General features: G+C 41.2%; 3 protein-coding genes across 3 annotated transcripts; 1 reads left to right on the forward strand and 2 right to left on the reverse strand.

Annotated features, from left to right (window-relative positions):
• Positions 1-2,087: 2,087 nt before the first annotated feature.
• On the reverse strand, positions 2,088-6,620 carry LOC146466942 (uncharacterized). Its single transcript, XM_085126432.1, has one exon. It carries the CDS (start codon positions 5,351-5,353, stop codon positions 2,483-2,485), a length of 2,871 nt encoding a protein of 956 aa, XP_084982558.1. The 5' UTR covers positions 5,354-6,620; the 3' UTR covers positions 2,088-2,482.
• Positions 6,621-8,015: 1,395 nt separating this feature from the next.
• On the reverse strand, positions 8,016-13,709 carry LOC146466943 (uncharacterized). The gene has a single exon (XM_085126431.1). The coding sequence runs from the start codon at positions 12,689-12,691 to the stop codon at positions 9,812-9,814; it is 2,880 nt and encodes a 959-aa protein (XP_084982557.1). The 5' UTR covers positions 12,692-13,709; the 3' UTR covers positions 8,016-9,811.
• Positions 13,710-15,022: 1,313 nt separating this feature from the next.
• Positions 15,023-20,383, forward strand: LOC146466944 (uncharacterized). The gene has a single exon (XM_085126650.1). The coding sequence runs from the start codon at positions 16,401-16,403 to the stop codon at positions 19,218-19,220; it is 2,820 nt and encodes a 939-aa protein (XP_084982776.1). The 5' UTR covers positions 15,023-16,400; the 3' UTR covers positions 19,221-20,383.
• The last annotated feature ends 115 nt before the right edge of the window (positions 20,384-20,498 follow it).

The following is a 20,498-nucleotide window of genomic DNA, read 5'->3' on the forward strand; positions in this document are numbered from 1 at the left end:
CTTTTTTCCCATTGGCTCACATTTTTATTCTGTCAACTACAACCTTAAAAACAAAACTTTGTTGACAGACACATAAAGTACAATATTGAAGAAATTAGGCATCTTAAACTTGGTGTTACTCACGCAAACAGATCACTTTCGGTCAGTATTTTTAATCATGTCAACTGAGTCAATATTATACACATACAGAGCTGGTCAACTGCATCTTCTCGAATAACACTATGTTGCATAAGTTGTCAAATGTCTTTTTGTCCGGGAAAGACCAAGGGAAATTAAAGCGTAGCAACATTCGAAATCATGTATTAGTACTTCTTTGCCGGGATGACTGTTCGGACTCGTTGTCTGGGTTTGGTACCTTATATAAGCCTTAATTGTTGCCCCAAAGGGAAGAGTGGTTTAGCCGCAGTATTTAATGAGTTGTGAGTTATCTAATATTTGGCGTATAAAAAGCTGTACAAAATGGGATGAAACGGTGATGAACAAACTCCCCTAGAAAACCGTTTCGTTTTCTCTTTCGATTTGACCTGTACATTTTATATATTTTACACAATGACAGTGCAAAATTCGCATTTTAATTGGGCTAGTGGAGTTTGTGATTAGAATACCGAAGCATATGATCAGAGTCTAGAGTCCAGTGACTGGTCAACAATGTTTTGCAAACTGTTTTGGTGAGTAGCGGACAAACATAGGATGACCCAATGGTAAGAGAATTCAAAAAATGCCAGTTCTAAAAAAAGCTCTTTTTCCGAGAACTAAACGGAAGCTAAATTAGCCTAACGTCGTCGAGGCGGTACGGGGAGTGACAGACATTAATCACATTCCGCAAGCATTAATGCATCAAGCAAGAAATCTTTTATTAATAAATGATCCTGGGGCTACCATTCAGAAACCAATCTCTAGAATCATGAACCCTGAACATGTAATTGTAATTAATTTGCCGGGATCTTGAAGCCGAGGCCAAACATCCTAACCCGCACTATTAAACACACTAAAACACGTCCAACATTTGGGAAGAACAGTTTACAAGTGCGACAGTTTGCCGGACATTACTGCATTTTCTCACGCAATGCTGAAACCTTAAATCGCACGTTTAAACCAGCTGCGATATCGTGGAAAGGTTTCCGCAAATTTGTATCAAGGTTCGAACATCTTCGAAAATCCTGCGATATCGTGGCGCTAAATCGTGCTCAAGTCGCCGCTAGTCAGTATACATTCGAATTGAATCCGCAACTTGCGCGACAAAAATAGTACGGGTACACACGACTACACGTCACCTAACACCGACCACGAAAATTGTTAGTCTAACACCATACAGTTTGCATAGATTACTACCGCCTTCCAACAACGGTGCATCACCAAATATTGGAAAACAATGTTGGAACGTTTAGCCGGATTAATTACAACTAGATTATAATCGAAGTATAACTAAAATGCTCGTGCCGGAAAAAAGGCAACGTTTCTTGGCCCAATTCCACAACCTTACAAAATTTCTCCAATCTTGGCTGTTTTACTGTGCTGTGGGATTGGTTAGATGATTCGTCTCACTTTTTCGACCTTATACAAGGCAAACCAATATCAGATCAGTCGTCATTTGCTACCACAATTTTCCTCGCGCATAACGCCATTTAATTTACTGACCTATTTCTAGATGTCAAGTGACTTTGAACTAGCCAGTGAATGCGTGCGCTTTGGCGGCAGACACTTCAACTATATAACAGTAAACTCTTCGTTGCCCAAAATTGTCATAGATAAATAATCTGTCGCCGTCTAATCTACATTCCCCCTCCCTTTAAGACACCATCTGTAACTAAGAAATACCTCTTACTAACCTCGTTTTCTCGGTCCGTACTGTAAGTTATTGATCCTCGTTTTTACCCGTTGATTTATGGCCCAAGCGCGAAGCGTGCGGGCCATAAATCAACAGGAAAAACGAGGATCCGTAACTTACGGTACGGACCGAGAAATCTAGGTTAGTAAGGTATTTATTTTATCTCTGAGGTTAATCGGGGGCGCGGGAAAGGAAACTTTCAAATTTAGCGGGCCGTACAGTGAAATAAGGCCGCAAAATTGACCAATCACACAGCGCGTAGAAACTGAGAGATGTAATAAAGCTACTTATTAAAAAGATTTTGCAAAGGAAAATAACTGTAACACTACGAGCAATCCAGCTAACGAGCAGTTTCAATTGCAGTCAAGAAGTAATTCTCGCGTAAATGAATTTTCACTAACTGATAGGAATGCAAATCAAAGCAGGAAATGTCTTTGCAACGCATTATCAATGTTTCGCTCAGATAAAACAAACAAATCAGTTCTTTGGCGAGGTACCTTGCGTCATCCTTTTGACGTTCTATTTTGGTTTTATTTCGTACCTTCGGTAATTTTCCAGCGAAGGTCCGGTACCTCGGCGGTTCTCCGAAAAAGAAAAGAAAAATTTAAGAATTCATGTCTGGAAGTCCTTCGCCGTGGCTTGTAGACGAAAATGTCAGCATCGAGGGAACTGTTGCTCTGGAAACCTTTTTGGATAAAGATTTAGAACTTCTTGGATTAAAAGTTTTAATTTGTTGCCTAAGTGTGCAAAGGTTCGATTGCCATCATTAATTCTGTAGCACATCTCGAGTCCTTTCTTAAGCGATGCTTCCATTTGGTCCAGTAATTTTTCTGTCATCGATGCTTCCATTTCCTGTTCATTTACCTCTTTATGGCACAACAGAGCCTGTTGAGTATAGACCATGACTTTCCACTTGTGATCGTCCTCTAGCTCTCTCTCAGCAACGAGTTCTGCTTTCTCAAGCAACTTTTTTGCTTCTCTAAAGTTACCTTTCTGCATCTGACAAACGCCAAAGTTTTTGAGAGTAAGGATGCTTTCCTTTTGGTCATTCATTCCCAATTTTTCCATCATTTCCATTGCCATTTTGTAATGCTCTAGAGATTTATCCAGGCCGTCATCTTCCTTCTTAGCAAAGAAAATGAAGTCCGCAATGTCTTTAAGGCACTGTGCAGTCATGAAATGGTCCCCAAGACGTTCCTTAAAGAGGGCAAGCGCTTGCTCGAATTTTGTACTCGCTTCCTTGTTCTTCTTGCGGCGTTTCGCATTTCTACCAGCAAATAACAAGGTTGCTGCAGTTTCGGGATGGTCAGGAATTTTTTCCTCGCAGATTTTAAGTGCGGATTCATACAACCTTTTAGGTTCTGAGTCAAATGGTTTGTTTTTCTCTGAGATAAAACGGGCTTGACTATGAAGGTAAATCACTTGCGACAGAGCGTTTGTCTCAAATTTAGTATCATTCTCTGAATAGATATGACTGGCTTCCTCCATGTAATCGTGGTACTTTTCTTTTTCACCTTTTTTTCTCATTTCATGTCCAAGTAGGCACAAAAGTTCCACTTCGTGCATTGGTTGGATGACTGACTTGGAATACTTTAACAGCCTCTCCAAGAACTGAATATAAAACTGCGGCTGAATGCACTTTTCTATGTACATACACTTTTGGGGAAAATCATCCAGTATCTTTTGACAGCTGTCTACGATCATCTGGTCCTGGTTTTCCATTCCTTTAGAGTACACTTCAAGAAAATGCTCGAAGTTGTGTCTGTCCTCACTGAAAGAATCGATAGCTTCTTTGCAGGTGTCTTTGCCCCAGAACTTCTCAGCACTTTCATCAAGACGGAACATGAAGTGTACACAGGCTAGTTTTTCTCCTTCGACTAAAAGTTGAGAATTGTTACTTTGACTAATCTTCTTTGCAAAAGCACGGATAAGTGGATGCAACTGATATCTACGGGAAGGTGTCTGTTCAACAAGCGATTTGTTCTTTAAAGAGCGCAAGGTCGAAATAGGCAGGGTCCCGGGATCCGAGTAGGTTCTTAAGACGGCCTCTGCAGCATCAACGTCAAGTGATCCCGGAAACATGGACATAACAACCAACGCGTTTTGTTCAGCTTTTGACAAAAGGTCAAAAGACGTCTTTATCGCCATTTGGAATGATTCACCATCGTCTTGCAGAATGGTCATGGGCTCCTGCTCAAGGTGTTTAATGAGCTTCTCTTCGGTGTAATCTGAAAGGAGAGACCCAACGATGCGAAGCGCCAAAGGGACACAACCGCATAGGTCAACTATCTTCTCTGTCTTGCAAAGCTTCTTTCTGATCTCTTCATCATTAACACGAGAGATGAGGATTTTCTTCGCCTCTTCAGGTGATAACGGATCAAGCCTTACATCTTTTGATGGCAGATCTGGATCTTGAAATGTTTTTCTGGAAGTAATCACAAATGTCACCTTCTGCTTTGATAGGCTTCTCATCGTACAGAGTAGTCTTAAGAACGATTTTCGATCCAGTTCCGACTCAAGGACACTATCTGCATTGTCAACAACAAATGTAACTTGCTTTTGGATCTGCTGACTCCATTCTTTGAGCCACTGATCTGGTTTCTCTGGTAACTGTCTGGGGATCTTGCCACATGAGTGAATCATCTCAGTGGCTACTTCGGTGAACGTTTTCTTTGATAGAAGACTGCAAAATATTACAGTTTTCTGGTTTTCTGATTTCGCCAGCTCGTGAGCCACTGCTTTTGCCACAGTTGTTTTTCCAAATCCTGGTCCCCCGGTTATCAGCACAACGGAGACGGCTTCGCTTTGGATGTATTCTTGGACTTGCTTTAACTCTTTGGAGCGACCGATTATACCTTCGTCTGGTATTTTGTCTGGAAGATAGCTGCAAAGCTCACCACTGAGCTCATCCTCATCCTGTTGTTCAAATATCCGCCACCGTTCGACTTGTTCCTCGACCGTTCGACGAGTATCGTGATCGATAGGATCGTTCTTGAGGCTTTGAATTTTCTTTCGGTAGATGTCAACCTCGATTGCCTCTAAGGACGAAGATATTTTGTTCCACTTGTCCTCGAATTCGTTATTAGGAATGCTGGTTGAATGACTGTGGCACAGCTCGTTTCTAAAGCACTTAATTCTGGTGATGTTTGCTTGTAAGCTTTTGTCGTCCTCGGCAGGCATCGTGCGCCATCCTGTTATAGGCGCCGGTAAATTGCAAAGTTCTCGGATCAACAAATGCAACAGCGTAATGTCAAATGTTTCAGCGTCTGGTGGGTCACCCGAAGGAGGAAATAACTTTTTCCACTGTTCATCAAAAATCACACGTTTCTTCAGCTTTAGAACGTTCGTCTGCAGCACCTCCCCCAGTGTTTTGGTAGGAGGAATGCAGGAAAGAAGAAACCTTCTTAGAACGTATGTTCCTTCATCGAACATTAACCGAGCCAATCTTGTGCCATTCGTTTTTTCTTCGGACGCGTCATTAGCGAAGGACCCGATTGCGCCACAAGATGATGATGAAGATGCCATTATAAGAGGATTAAGTGTCAGTAGAGGCGGTTTCTTCCGTCCAAAATGCTTGTATAAAGGCTGATCAACACCTCAGTGATTATCACAAGCGACTGTCGCTTAACGGCTTTGTAACTGACAAGGTAACGAAGATTGTGCCATTTTTAACCAGAAAGGGTTTCATACACCATCGATGAGAACACCTTAACTCCTACGCTTTGTTCGTGTTTCTAAGAAATGTTTTGCTTTCTCGGAAAAGCGGATTTAGTTGCGTCACTGGTGGTCAATGCTTTGATCAGTCACGAGCTTCTGTATTGATTATCGGTGCCGAATTAGATGATGATGTAATGTTTTAGCTCTTCGGTTTTCAGTAATTTGTCCTTTACTTTCTTCCCATTGGCTTTCATTTTTGTTCGGTCAGCTAGAACGTCAAAACAAAACTTTGTTGACAGACACAAAAAATACAATATTGAATAAGTTAAGACATGCTGTTGAATAGCAATATTCATGGTACGATTCTGGGAAACGCAATCAAAACAATGTTTCTGTCTATTCGAGCAAACGTTTCAATTTACTTCTTAGGCAACTTCATCCAGTGAATTAAGTGTGCTCGATCAATTTCTCTTTACCTTACCTCAGTTTAATGCAAAATAATGCAAAACGATTATTGTGTTTTCGCTGATATCGTCATCTCATTAACTGCCCCAAAGCCTAGCCATATTTATGAGCATCTTTCAAATTATAAGGCTAGTGAAATAAAGTAGATATGAAAATCTCGCTTCTGAGGCATTTTAAATCATTTCTGTCTTTGGACACGAAAGCTATGCATGAAGTTTTAAAACATTCGTCTGAAATCATTCCAGCTTATACAACAACTCTCTTTGTATGAAAATTCATTGTTTTTAATCCAAATCATTACATTTCTTTCCCACCCTTTCAACTGGCTTTAACGAAACACTGAATCAGTCTGGCAACGAAAGGTTGCCCTCTAAACAAATCCTTTCGTTTCTCTGTCCATCCGATGCACCATAGATACATGACCCAGTGGTAAGAGGGTGGAGCTGCCTTGTGGACACTTGTTGTCAGGTTTTCAAGTTCTGAGAGCGAATACGTTACAAAAATACCAATTTCCTTCCAAAGTACATCATCACGCTGAGTCGGCAGACAGCTTATAATATGTGAATGGTTGTACATGACCCGGCGTAGCCATGTCGAGGAGCTTTTACAGTGCTTTTATCAGACACTAACTGTAGCACTCGTCCGAGCACCCCCTTCCATCATTAACTGTTTCGACTATTCTTCTAATTTAATTTAACGGTAACTGTGTGTATACACCTGTTTAAATAAAGCGAAGTATGCTGCAACCCGTTGTTGCAGCGTCGGTGAAAATCAACCGAACTTAATAGCGTTACTATATACCAAAACCTTTTTCATCATATAAACTACCGACCCAAAGGTAGCCGTTTATTCATCGGGTTAGTGGCTACCTTAAGGTCGGTTAGCATACTAAACTTGGTGTTACTCACGCAAACAGATCACTTTCGGTCAGTATTTTTAATCATGTCAATATTATACACATACAGAGCTGGTCAACTGCATCTTATAGAATTACACTATGTTGCATAAGTTGCCAAATGTCTTTTTGTCCGGGAAAGACCAAGGGAAATTAAAGCGTAGCAACATTCAAAATCATGTATTAGTACTTCTTTGCCGGGATGACTGTTCGGACTCGTTGTCTGGGTTTGGTACCTTATATCAGCCTTAATTGTTGTCCCAAAGGGAAGGGTGGTTTAGCCGCAGTATTTAATGAGTTGTAAGTGATCTAATATTTGGCGTATAAAAAGCTGTGCAAAATGGAATGAGACGGTGATGAAGCGATGAAACGATGAAAGTGATGAAACGGTGATGAAGTACCGCCGACCGGTTAGCTCAGTTGATTGAGCATCGGACTACCGTGCGGGAGGTCGTGGGTTCAAACCCGGCCGGACCAACACTCAGGGTCTTTAAATAACTGAAGAGAAAGTGCTGCCTTTGTAATGACATCTGCAAATGGTTAGACTTTGTAGTCTTCTCGGATAAGGACGATAAACCGTAGGCCCCGTCTCACAACACTTCAATGTTCATAACCCTGTGGGACGTTAAAGAACCCAGACACTAATCTCAAAGAGTAGGGCATGGAGTTCCCGGTGTGCTGGACTGGTCTTTGTGCTGTTTCATGATTTCATGGGTTGGGTGGGTAGGATGAGGTCGCTGATGGACATATGCTGATGTAAACCTCATTTGAATATATATGAATAGAAAATGAGGTATATAAATGCATTACCATTACCGTTAGAAACCCCCCTAGAAAACCTTTTCGTTTTCTCTTTCGATTTGACCTTTACATTATGTATATTTTACACAATGACAGTGAAAAACTCGCATTTTATTTGGGCTAGTGGAGTTTGTGATTAGAGTACCGAAGCATGTGATCAGAGTCTAGAGTCCAGTGACTGGTCAACAATGTTTTGCAAACTGTTTTGGTGAGTAGCGGAAAAACACAGGATGACGCAATGGTAAGAGAATTCAAAAACTGCCAGTTCTAAAAAAAGCTCTTTTTCCGAGAACTTAAACGGAAGCTAAATTAGCCTAACGTCGTCGAGGCGGCACGGCGAGTGACAGACATTAAATCACATTCCGCAAGTATTAATGCATTAAACAAGAAATCTTTTATTAATAAATGACCCAGTGGGGCTACCATTCAGAAACCAATCTCTAGCTAGAATCATGAATCCTGAACATGTCATTGTAATTAATTTGCCGGTATCTTAAAGCCGAGGCCAAACATCCTAACCGGCATTATTATACACACTACAACACGTCCAACATTTGGAAAGAACAGTTTACAAGTGCGACAGTTTGCCGGACATTACAGCATTTTCTCACGCAATGCTGAAACCTCAAATGGCACGTTTAAACCAGCTGCGGTTTCAGTGCGATATCGTGGAAAGGTTTCCGCAAATTTGTATCAAGGTTCAAACATCTTCGAAAATCCTGCGATATCGTGGCGTTAAATCGCGCTCAAGCCGCCGCTAGTCAGTATACATTCGAACTGAATCCGCAACTTGCGCGACAAAAATAGTACGGGTATACACGACTACACGTCACCTAACACCGACCACGAAAATTGTTAGTCTAACACCATACAGTTTGGATGGATTACTACACCTTCCAACAACGGTGCATCACCAAATAGTGGACAACAATGTTGGAACGTTTAGCCTCGGCTTTTTAAAAATTTTGTTTCGTATTACGGATTAATAGCCTTTTTCACGGTTAACTCTGCTCATTTGTATTGCAATGAAATCTAGCATGTATGTGAGGCAATTTCGGGCTATTTTGTAGTTTAGCCCGAAATTGCCTCGCATCCACGTTGGATGACATTGTATTGCAGATGAGAAAAATCAACCGTGAAAAAGGCTATTACAACTTGATTATAATCGAAGTATAACAAAAGCTCGTAGAGTGGAAAATTTACCAGCCAGAAAAAAGGCAACGCTTCCTGGCCCAATTCCACTGCCTTACAAAATTTCTCCAATCTTGGCTTTTTTACTGTGCTGTGGGATTGGTCTCACTTTTACGACCCTACACGAGACAAACCAATATCAGATTAGTCGTCACTTGATCCCACAATTTTCCTCTATTTTTAGACATCAAGTGACTATATGAACTAGACAATAAATGCATGCGCTTTGGCGGCAGAAACTTCAGCTATGTAACAGTAGTTTTGGTTTATCAGCTTGATTAGCTTTATAGTTTTTAAAAGTAACTTAACCTTATTGTTAACTAAATGTCATGTCCTAGAAATTAATTGTTTAATGGCAATAAAGTATTGTTGTTGACGATTTAGGTCTCTAAACAATTGGTAGTTTCAAGAATAGCAGTTAGAGCTTGATGTCCTTTGGAGAATTATGGGTTTCCAAATTATCAAAGGTTATAGGAACATTGCGTGGGCTGAAAGGAAGAAATATCCGACAAAATCTCAGTCTTAGCTGCCCAAAATTGTCAAAGATAAATAATCCGTCCACGTCTAATCGACATAGACACCTACTGTAACTAAGAAAGCTACTGATTAAAAAACATCTTTTGCAAAGGAAAATAACGGGCAATTTGAATTGCAGTCAAGAAGTGATTCGCGTGTAAAGGAATTTCACTCACTAATAGGAACGCAAATCAAAGCAGGAAATGTCTTGGCAATGTACAATCAATGTTTCGCTCAGATAAAACAAACAAATCAGTTCTTTGGCGAGGTACTTTGCGTTCTTCTTTTGACATCCCATTTTAATTCCAATTCTAGTTTCCTTTCGTACCTTCGGTAATTTTTCACGCACAGTTCCGGTTCCGCAGCGGTTCTCCGCAAAAGAAAACAATTTTAAGCGGAAAGTTTTTCTGCAAGTCTTTCGCCATGGCTTATAGACGGAAATGCCTGCATCCTACATCTCACTGACGAGGGTACTGCTTCTCTGGAAACCTTTCTGGATAAAGATTTAGAATTTCTCGGATTAAATGTTTGTTGCCTAAGCGCTCAATGTCTCGATTGCCGTCATTAAGTCTGAAACACATATCTAGTCCTTTCTTAAGCGATGCTTCCATTTGGTACAGTAATTCTTCTTTAATCGATGCCTCCAGATCCTGTTCATTTACCTCTTTATGGTACAAGAAAGCCTGTTCGGTATACACCATGACTTTCCACCTATGATCTTTGTCTAGCTCTCTCTCAGCAACGAGTTCTGCTTTTTCAAGCAACTTCTTTGCTTCTCTAAGGTTACCTTTTTGCATCTGACAAACGCCATAGTTTTTCAGGGTAAGGATGCTTTCCTTTTGATCATTCATTCCCAGTTTCTCCATCATTTCCATTGCCATTTTGTAATACCCTAGAGATTTATCCAAGCTGCCATCTTTCTTCTCAGCAAACCAAATGAAGTCCGCAATATCTTTAAGGCACTGAGCAGTCATGAAATGATCACCAAGGCGTTCCTTAAAGAGGGTAAGAGCTTGCTTGAATTTTGTGCTCGCCTCGTCGTTTTCCTTCCGACGTTTCGCATTTCTACCAGCAAATAACCAGGTTGCGGCAGTTTCGGGATGGTCAGGAATTTTTTCCTTGCAGATTTTAAGTGCGGCTTCATAAAACTCTTTAGGTTCTGGGTCCCAAAGTTTGTTTTTCTCTGAGATAAAACGGGCTTTACTATGAAGGTAAATCACTTGCGACAGAGCGTTTGTCTCAAATTTAGTATCATTCTTTGAATAGAGATGACTGGCCTCCTCCATGTAACCGTTATACTTTTCTTTTTCACCTTTTTTTCTCATTTCATGCCCAAGTAGGCACAACAGCTCCACTTCGTGCACTGGCTGGATGACTGACTTGGAATACTTTAACAGCCTTTCCAAGAACTGAATATAAAACTGCGGGTGGACGCACTTTTCTATGTACATACACTTTTGGGGAAGATCTTCAAGGATCTTTTGGCAAGTGTCGACGATCATCTGGTCTTGGTCTTCCATTCTTTCAGAGTACACTTGAAGGAAATGCTCGAAGTTGTGTCTGTCCTCACTGAAAGAGTCGATAGCTGCTTTGCAGGTGTCTTTGCTCCAGAACCTCTGTGCATTTTCATCAAGACGGAACATAAAGTGTACACAGGCCAGTTTTTCTCCTTCAACTAAAAGTTGAGAATCTTTACTTTGTCCAATCTTCTTTGCAAAAGCACGGATAAGTGGATGCAACTGATATCTACGGAAATGTGTCTGTTCAACCAGTGATCTGTTCTTCAAAGAACGTAAGGTCGAAATAGGTAAAGTTCCGGAGTCCAAACATGATGTTATCACGGCGTCCGCAGCATCACCGTCAAATGATCCCGGAAACACGGACATAACAACCAACGCGTCTCGTTCAGCTTTAGTCAAAAGGTCAAAAGACGTCTCGATCGCCATTTGGACGGATTTACCATCGTCTTGCAGAGTCGTCATGGGTTCCTGTTCAAGGTTTTTAATGAGCTTTTCTTCGGTGTAGTCTGAAAGGAGAGACCCAACGATGCAAAGAGCCAAAGGGACACAACCGCATAGATCAACTATCTTCTCTGTCTTGCAAAGCTTCTTTCTGATCTCTTCATCATCGACGCGAGAGATGAGTATTTTCTTCGCCTCTTCTGGTGACAACGGATCAAGCCTTACATCTTTTGATGGCAGATCCGGATCTTGAAATGTTTTTCTGGACGTAATCACAAACGCCACCTTCTGCCTCGATAGGCTTCTCATCATACAGAGTAGTCTTATGAAGGAATTTCGGTCTTCCGAGTCAAGGATACCATCTGCGTTGTCAAGCACAAATGTGACTTGCTTTTGGACCTGTTTGCATAATTCTTTGAGCCACTGATCCGGTTTCTCTGACAATTGCGCTTTCGGGATTTTGCCACACGAGTGGATCATCTCAGTGGCTACTTCGGTAAACGTTTCCTTTGATAGAAGACTGCAAAATATTACAGTTTTCCGGTTTTCTGGTTTCGCTTGCTCGTGAGCCACGGCTTTTGCCACAGTTGTTTTTCCAAATCCTGGTCCCCCGGTTATCAGCACAACGGAGAGGGCTTTGCTTTGGAGGTATTCTTCAACTTGCTTTAACTCTTTAGAACGACCGATTATACCTTCGTCTGGTAGTTTGTTTGGAAGATAGCTGCAAAGCTCACCGTTGAGCTCATCCTCATCCTGTTGTTGAAATATCCGCCACTGTTCGACTTGTTCCTCGACTGCTCGACGAGTATCGTGATCGATAGGATCGTTCTTGAGGCTTTGAAGTTTCTTTCGGTAGACGTCAACCTCGATTGCTTCTAAAGATGAAGATATTTTGTTCCACTTGTCCTCGAATTCGCTATTAGGAATGCCGGTGGAATGACTGTGGCACAGCTCGTTTCTAAGGCACTTGATTCTGGTAATGTTTGCTTGTAAACTTTCGTCGTCGTCGGCCGGCATCTTGTGCCATCCTGCCATAGGCGCCGGTAAATTGCAAAGTTCTCGGATCAACAAATGTAACAGCGTAATGTCAAATGTTTCAGCGTCTGGTGGGTCACCCGAAGGAGGAAATAACTTTTCCCACTGATCATCGAAAATCACACGTTTCTTCTTTAAATTCTCCAGCTTTCGAAGGTTCGTCTGCAGCACGTCCCCCAGTGTTTTGGGAGGAGAAATACAGGAAAGAAGAAACCTTTTTAGAGCGTATGTTCCTCCATCGATCATTAACCGAGCCAATCTTGTGCCATTCGTTTTTTCTTCGGACGCGTCATAAGCGAAGGACCCGATTGCGCCAGAAGATGATGATGATGAAGATGCCATTATAAAAGGATTAAGTGTCAGTAGAAGCGGTTTCTTCCGTCCAAAATGCTTGTATCAAGGCCGATCAACACCTCAGCGATTAACCAGAAAGGTTTTCATACACTATTGATGAGAACTCCTGCGCTCTGTTTCAGTTTCTAAGAAATGTTTTGCTTTTCTCGGAAAAGCGGATTAAGTTGCGTAAGTGGTCAGTCACGAGCTGCTGTATTGATTATCGGTGCCGTATTTAGATGATGATGTAATGTTTGAGCTTTTGTTTTGAGTAACCTGACCTTTACTTTCTTCCCATTGGCTTTCATTTTGGTTCTATCAACTAGGACGTAAAAAAACTTTGCTAGCAGACAGATGAAGAACAATATTGACCACGTTAAGGCATGTTGTTAAATGGTATCATTCACGGTACGATTCTGGGAAACGCAATCAAAACAATGTGTCTGTCTAGCGAACGTCTCAATTTGCTTCTTGAGGGACTTCATCCAGCTGATTACGTTTGCTGGATCAATTTTTTTCTTCACTGTACGTCTGGTTAATGCAAAATAATGTATAACAAGTTTTGTGGTTTTGCTGATATCGTAATGTCGTTAATTGCCCTAAACCACGCCATATTTATGAGCACCTTTCAAATTATCAGGCTAGTGAAATAAAATGGATATAAAAATTTCCCTTCAGAGGCATTTTAAATCATTTCTGTCCTTGGTCACGTAAACTATGCATGAAGTTTTAAAACATTCGTCTGAAATCAATCCAGCTATAACAACTCTCTTTATATGAAAATGCGCTATTTTTAATCCAAATCATTACATTTTTTCTCACCCTATTAACTGGCTTTAACAAAACACCGAATTAGTCTGGTAATTAAAGGTTGCCACCTTAACAAATTTTTTCCTTTCTCTGTCGATCTGATGTACCATGGATAGATGACCCAGAGGTTAGAGGGTGGAGCTGCCATTTTTTTTTAACCAGGAAATTGTTGTCAGGTTTTCGTGCAACTTTTGAGAACGAATACGTCACCAAATCCCTATTTTCTGCTAAAGTGCATCATCACGCCGAGTCGGTAAGTTAAGTTACAGACAGCTTATAATAGCCTGCGTAGCAGTTGTTTCCGTTTCCTTCAAGCCAAGCGGGGCAAGCGCGCGAGGGTATTGGGCAAAAAGGAGCAAAAACAGTGGGAGCGGGGGGGAGGGGCGGGGAAGGAAAGGAAACGCCTGCCGCTGAGCCCAGACATTTTACCGAACGCCCCCAAATGGGATCGCTCCCTTGGGACCTACACTGTCACGTCAAATGTCACATGAGAACCAATCATTTTTACCCTCTGGTAAATCTCAGCGAAAACAGAATCGCGGCGGGCAACTTGTTTACTCCGATCCAAGATTGACAAGATGCAGTATTTTTTGAAGATTTTGTCGAACTTTACGTGGCTCGAACAAAGCGTAGATAAAATTAGCCAAGACAAATTTTACTTATGTTTTAGAATATTAATTCATTTGCTTACAGCTGGACTTACAGACAGAATGAGCTTGTCCCACATGGCTAAATACTTCCTCGCGTTTCCAGGATAAAAATGTATTTCGCGTAGCGGGAAATACAAAGTCGTTCTTACAGCTTTTCGTGTCTTTGAGGCCGCCGACAGCCAGAACAAAAATTTTCTTCAATTTTTAAAAATTCCGGCGGGATTTCGAAAAACAAACTGCACCATGTTTGATGAGACGATAATACCTACCAACAAACCAAAGCGCAATGAAAACTATATTTTGAGTGTGACCGAGAATTCTTGATTAAGCAGTCCTTTGCACCGGTTCCAACTGAATTAACGTATCTTCCTACGAAAGTAGTTTAGTCGTTTTCAAACTCCAAAGCAAAATAAACTCGAAATCGAAAGGACACTCGAAAAACTTCTGTTCGGCCTCGGTCATATGTTTACCTTTGATATATAAACGGGAACCGGATGTCCTTTTGGTCTATGAGTTTGATTGACAGAGGATTGACCAATAGCAATACATCATTGCCTCCCGTTCGCTGACGAACGGCGTTCGGTAAAATGTCTGGGCTCAGCGGCAGGCGTTTCCTTTCCTTCCCCGCCCCTCCCCCCGCTCCTACTTTTTTTGCTCCTTTTTGCCCAATGCCCTCGCGCGCTTGCCCCGCTTGGCTTGAAGGAAACGGAAACGACTGCTACGCAGGCTAAGCTTATAATATCTGACAGGTCGTACATGACCCGGCGTAACCATGTCGAGGAGCTGTTTTAAAGTGCTTTTGTCAGACCCTAAATATAGTACTCGTCCGAGCACTCATTCCACCATTATCATTGTCGACTATTCTTCTATTAAATTACAGTTTGTAACGGTAACTCTGGGTACTGATACATCTGTTAAAATAAGTATGTTGCAACCCTTGCTGGCCTTAGATGTCCCCTATCCAGGGTAATAAGTGACATAATCGTGATTGGTTTTGAAAAAAAATAATGTATGCAAATTCCGTCAGGGGACTACGTACGTGTAAACAACGGCTTTCTTTCCTAGAAATGTGCATCTCAAAAAAAAAATAATTCTTTTACGCAAGTCTTGAAATACAACCGTTCGGCAGTCAGAAAAAAATGTCTTCCATTGTAACAGCGTCAGAGAAAATAACGACTTTCATTTTAGCAGCGTGTGAAAAAACAACGAACGGCACAAGACTCAGTAGCAAGACTGCTGATTAACAGAGGAACACAGGTCTTGAGAGAGTATTTGAACTCTCTTCATCCGCCAACAACATTGCAAGCTGTGCTGACAAGCAACGTTGGATGACTTCAAACCAATATATAATTACAGTCGACCGTCTTTGCTTGGATAATTAACAGAACAAATACTCGATGATTATTATTTCAGTGATATCTTCATGGTGTTTATAGGCATTACAAAATAACTTCAGTCTTTACTCGTTAATTATATGCGGAAATATTTAAAGCATTTGTTAAATTAACTCAACCATAACAACTCTTTGTATGAATGTCCATTGTTTTTAATCCAAATCAGTGGTTTCCTTTCCCACCCTGATTTGAATGAAAAACGCAAGTCTCGCAGTAGTATAATTTGTAAGTGTTGTTATGTTTTATGCCAATAATTTTGGAATGAATCGGTTTCTATATACGAAGAAACCTCTATGGCAAACTCGTTCCGTACTCTCTTTCAATCCGTTACATCATAGGTCATAACATCACCCAGTAGGTAGAAGCTAAAGATCACCTTTTCGTCACAATAAAATTTGATGCCGTTGTTGTTTTCAATTCTTACCAAAAAACATTATTTTAAGAAACGTCTTTTTCCGAGAAATTAAACAGTAGCTAAAAATTAGCAAGAATTTCACGCATGAACATATCCACGCCATAATCTCCAAAAATATCCGGGTTGTAGCAATCATTTACCAAATTTACGGCCTGTTCATATGAGCCCTGTTGACCGGGCTGGCCCACCACTAAATCGGTAAGCGGTACGTTATCAACTGTCTGTGATCGTTGATATCCACGCAACCCGAGATGCAAGGAGCTTTTGCATGGAATCATCTGAGCTTAGAGATATCAGATCAGAAGTGTCAAACAAAGGACAATACTAAAGCACAACTGTGATTGGCGGAGACGTCAACTGAAAAAGAACCCTACCAGTAACTAGAGTCTATGCAAATTACGTTCAGAGAAATATATTTTCCTGTTTAGGAGCGTGTACAAGAGTCAAAAATGTTTTCTCCACTAACAGCTTCAGAGGAAAAAACGAATGGCACAAGACTAGCACGATTGCTGATTGATGGAGGGACAAACATATTAAGACAGGTTTTACACTCCAATATTCCTCCAGCCACAACATTGCAAATATGGCTCAAAAACAACTATCCAAAGCTTCAGGGCCTAAAGTTATTCAACAGCCAGAAGGAAAAGCTATTTCCCTCTTCAGGCGATCCACCAGACTCCAACACATTTGACATCACACTTTTGCATTTGCTGCTTCGGGAAATCTGTGGTTTGTCGGCGCCTTCAACAGGATGGCACAACATGCCGGCCGACAGTGACGCCAGTCATGAAGCAAACATCGTTAGAATCAAATGCTACCGAAATGAGCTTTGTCACAGTGTTTCTACAGGCATTCCTAACGCCGAGTTCGAAGATAAGTGGAAAAAAGTCGCCAAAGCATCGGTGGACTTGGGATTTGACCCAGCGGAAATAACACGCCTAAAGAATGAAGACATTGATCACGACACCCAACGTCGTGTGGAAGAAGAAGTCAATAAATGGAAACTTGATATTGAACCACGAGTTGAGGAATTAGAGAAAGGCTTTGAACAAATTATAACGGGCAAAATTTCAATTCTTCACCGGTCTATTTCAGCAGGAGCAACCCGAGAACTTACAAACTGTCTTCCAGATAAAATTTCGGATGTTTTCGGTCGCACCGAAGAGATAAAGCAAGTCACCAAAGCCATCCAAGAAGGAGAAATGGCGGCTGTTATAATAACTGGTGGACCGGGATTTGGAAAGACAACTGTGGCTAACAACGTGGCTCACGAATTGGTTGCCAGCCAAGAATACAAAACGGCAGTTATGTTTTGCTCTCTGAGATCTAAGGCAAAGATAACTGATGTTGCCACAAGCCTTATTCTTGCCTGTAGTAAAAACCTTTCCCAGCCGCCAGAGAATCCCCAGCACTGGCTTCTTAACTGGAGCAAGCAACAGGAACAACGTGTCACTTTCGTCTTGGACAATGCAGACGACATTCTCGAGTCTGACGACCGATCTCAGTTTGTAGGCATTTTACGTGACATGAGAAACCTTTCGGGACGTAACGTGAATTTTGTTGTCACTTCAGGAAAAGCATTTACAGACCCTAACATGACGACAACAGAGCTAAGACTGAACTCGTTATGCCCTGAAGATGCAAAAAACGTTTTACTTCAATTTGCCTATCAAAATACTCCGCAAACGCTCACAAGGACAGCAGAATTGGTGGAACTATGCAACCGTGTCCCTCTTGCGCTCTGTATCGTTGGTTCATTATTATCAGACTACCCAGAAGACGAACTGATTAAAAGTCTTAAAGAGAAGCCTCTGGAAGTTCTGCGACAAGACGAGCGAGACGAAAATTCGGTGGAGAAGGCAATTAAGACTTCCTTTGATTTTTTGAGCAAACCTGAACAGGAGGCCCTTGTCCTTATGTCTGTCGTACCTGGCTCCTTCCATTGTGATGCTGCCAAGGCTATATTGACACGACGATGCATTGACTCTCAGTCAATAACACTTCTTCGTTCACTAAAAAACCGATCGCTCCTGGAACAGCATACAACCGGTTCATATAGGTATGAAATCCATTCCCTGATTCAAAACTATGCGACGAAGATTGGCCAAGAGAAGATGCCTGATCTTTTACAACAAGGAGTGGAATTAGCTTGTGATCATTTCATGTCACGCCTCGCTAGCAATGCCGATATTTATTGGAGTAAAGACAAGTGCAAAGAGTCTCTTGAGTCCTTTAACAAAGACAGACCTAACTTTGAGTACTTTCTTCACGACTGCGTTCCTGTAATGAAAGATAAAGCTCAACCCCTGGTGGAAACTATGCGGGAACGTTTAGTACACAAGTTATCACAGAAATGCATGTATTTAGAAATGTGCCTTCTCCCGAGTGTTTATGTACAGATCCTTGAAGAATTCCTTCATTTGGTGTTCGCATCTGATGAATACGTCTGCAAAAGAGTGGAGCTACTGTGTCTTCTAGGCCATGAAAGTAGAAAAGTAGGAAATCGAGATAAGTACAAAGAGTGCCTTGAAGAAGCCATACGAGAGCATTCTCAGAATGCGTTAGAATTTAACAAAGAAAAGGTGTCAGAAGCTTTTTTCCTTAACAACTACGCGCGCTTTCTCTCCGAACAGAGGAAGCCCAATGAGCCAAAAGAACAATATGACATTGCCTTAAAGATATGTGAGGAACTGCCTCAGGAAGATTATGTACAAAAAGCGGTAACTTTGCTTTTTGCTGGACGAGAAGATAACCATCGCAATGAACGTGACGATGCAGAAGGGAAGCTGGATGAAGCATTGAGCCTTTTTAAGAGAAACCTTGGCGACCATATTATGACTGCACTACTTCTCAAAGATCTTGCAGATTTTCACCTTTTTCATGGTGACAAAATCCTGGGATCAGAACGAGACCAGAAGAGATCTATCGAACTATACACAGAATCACTTGAAATGATGGAACGTCTTGGCATGAAAGACCACAAGGAGTGCATTCTAACTCTTACGAACCTTGGAATCTGTTGGCATTTTCAAGGAAACATGGAAGAAGCAATGAAATTGTTTGAAGAGTCCTTGTACATTGCAGAACGTGAATTGGAGGCCGACCACAGGTGGAAGATCTACGTGAAAACTCAAATGGCCTTCTGGTGGAAAAAGATGGGAGATATGGGGAAGGCGAAAGCATTAAAAGACGAAGCAATGCAGATGAGTGATAGACTCCAACTACCGGATAATCAACCACCCAATAAGTTTCTACTGCAGAAAATATAGGCTCCACACGCTCAAATGTTACGATATTCTCTGAGAGAAGCAGACATTACCACTACAGGAAGTAGTCTAAACGGTACTTCTTAGCACATTTAATTATTTTATTCAGAGACCGAAACGTTAGAACCATTTTGTACAGCATAATAAACATTACAACAGGAAAGTACTGCCCAATAGCTTTCACTTGAATGGCCATACTTTAGGATTTCATCCACAGGCTCAAATGTTAGAATCCTATTGTAGAGAATCAACAGAACCAAGGACCTCTCAGTGCATGGTTTTCATTTCAGTGGTCACGCTTGGAGTTGCCACACAGCTCTTAGAATAGCTCACAGGATTGGTTGAAAAGCAACAACAGTGGAGCGTAACAAACAACAGAAACAATGGACCCTAAACTTAACACAAGGGACCTGCGTGTTATGAAGGGTTTCTGTCCTGAGACTCAAAAGCCAGAACCACAGTAATTAATTCAAAGTTTGAATCTGGAAGAAAAAGGTTTTCCTTCCATGCTTGCTTATTTGTTTAAACGATATCAATGCATGTGGTGTGTGACATGCTTTGCAAATTGCTTTTGTGTAGATATCAAAAATTCCGCATAGACTTGAGCTATTGAAAGACAACTCTTTTCAAGAAAACCCGTTGTTTAGCAACGAATATACGATACCACGTCACGCTCTTAAAACAGGTTTTTACAATAATTGTCAAAATTTCCGCGTGCTGATTAATTGGCTCGTTACGCGATAGGTAACGCGAACGCTTTCTCAGCAGCAAATGAAACCAATTTCGCTCGTACTTTTATCATGTTGTAAAAACCGTATCGACGGAAGTTTTCTATGGCAGTGTAACCCCTCGCCTGCGGCTTGTGGTTCCACTTCACTTTTGAACATTTCCTGACGTCGTTTTATGGTCTATGTAACAATTAGATAATGAGCGCGTAATTTCTATCGCGTGACAGTTGATGAGCGCCACCCACCCACATACAAATCGAGTGCGAATAATCTAATTTTGTTAGTATACATCTACCAGTAACTACAAGACAGGTCAACGTTTTTACCACAACTCTTCTCTACTCGCTACTCACTTTCTTGAACAGAATAGACAGCGAGTAGCGAGGCCAATAAGGGAACAGCATTCGTGTTAGAATACTATGTAGTAGATTTATAGGTCTTTATCACTGGGTGAAAAATTAGATTTGACTCGAGATGAATGCTGTGTAAATATGAGTCAAATATGACATTTGTCATATTTGTCCATATTTAATTGACAGACAAATATGGTATT

Source organism: Pavona decussata, unplaced genomic scaffold (assembly GCF_977016875.1).
Source record: "Pavona decussata unplaced genomic scaffold, jaPavDecu1.1 SCAFFOLD_140, whole genome shotgun sequence".
Classification (NCBI taxonomy): domain Eukaryota; kingdom Metazoa; phylum Cnidaria; class Anthozoa; order Scleractinia; family Agariciidae; genus Pavona; species Pavona decussata.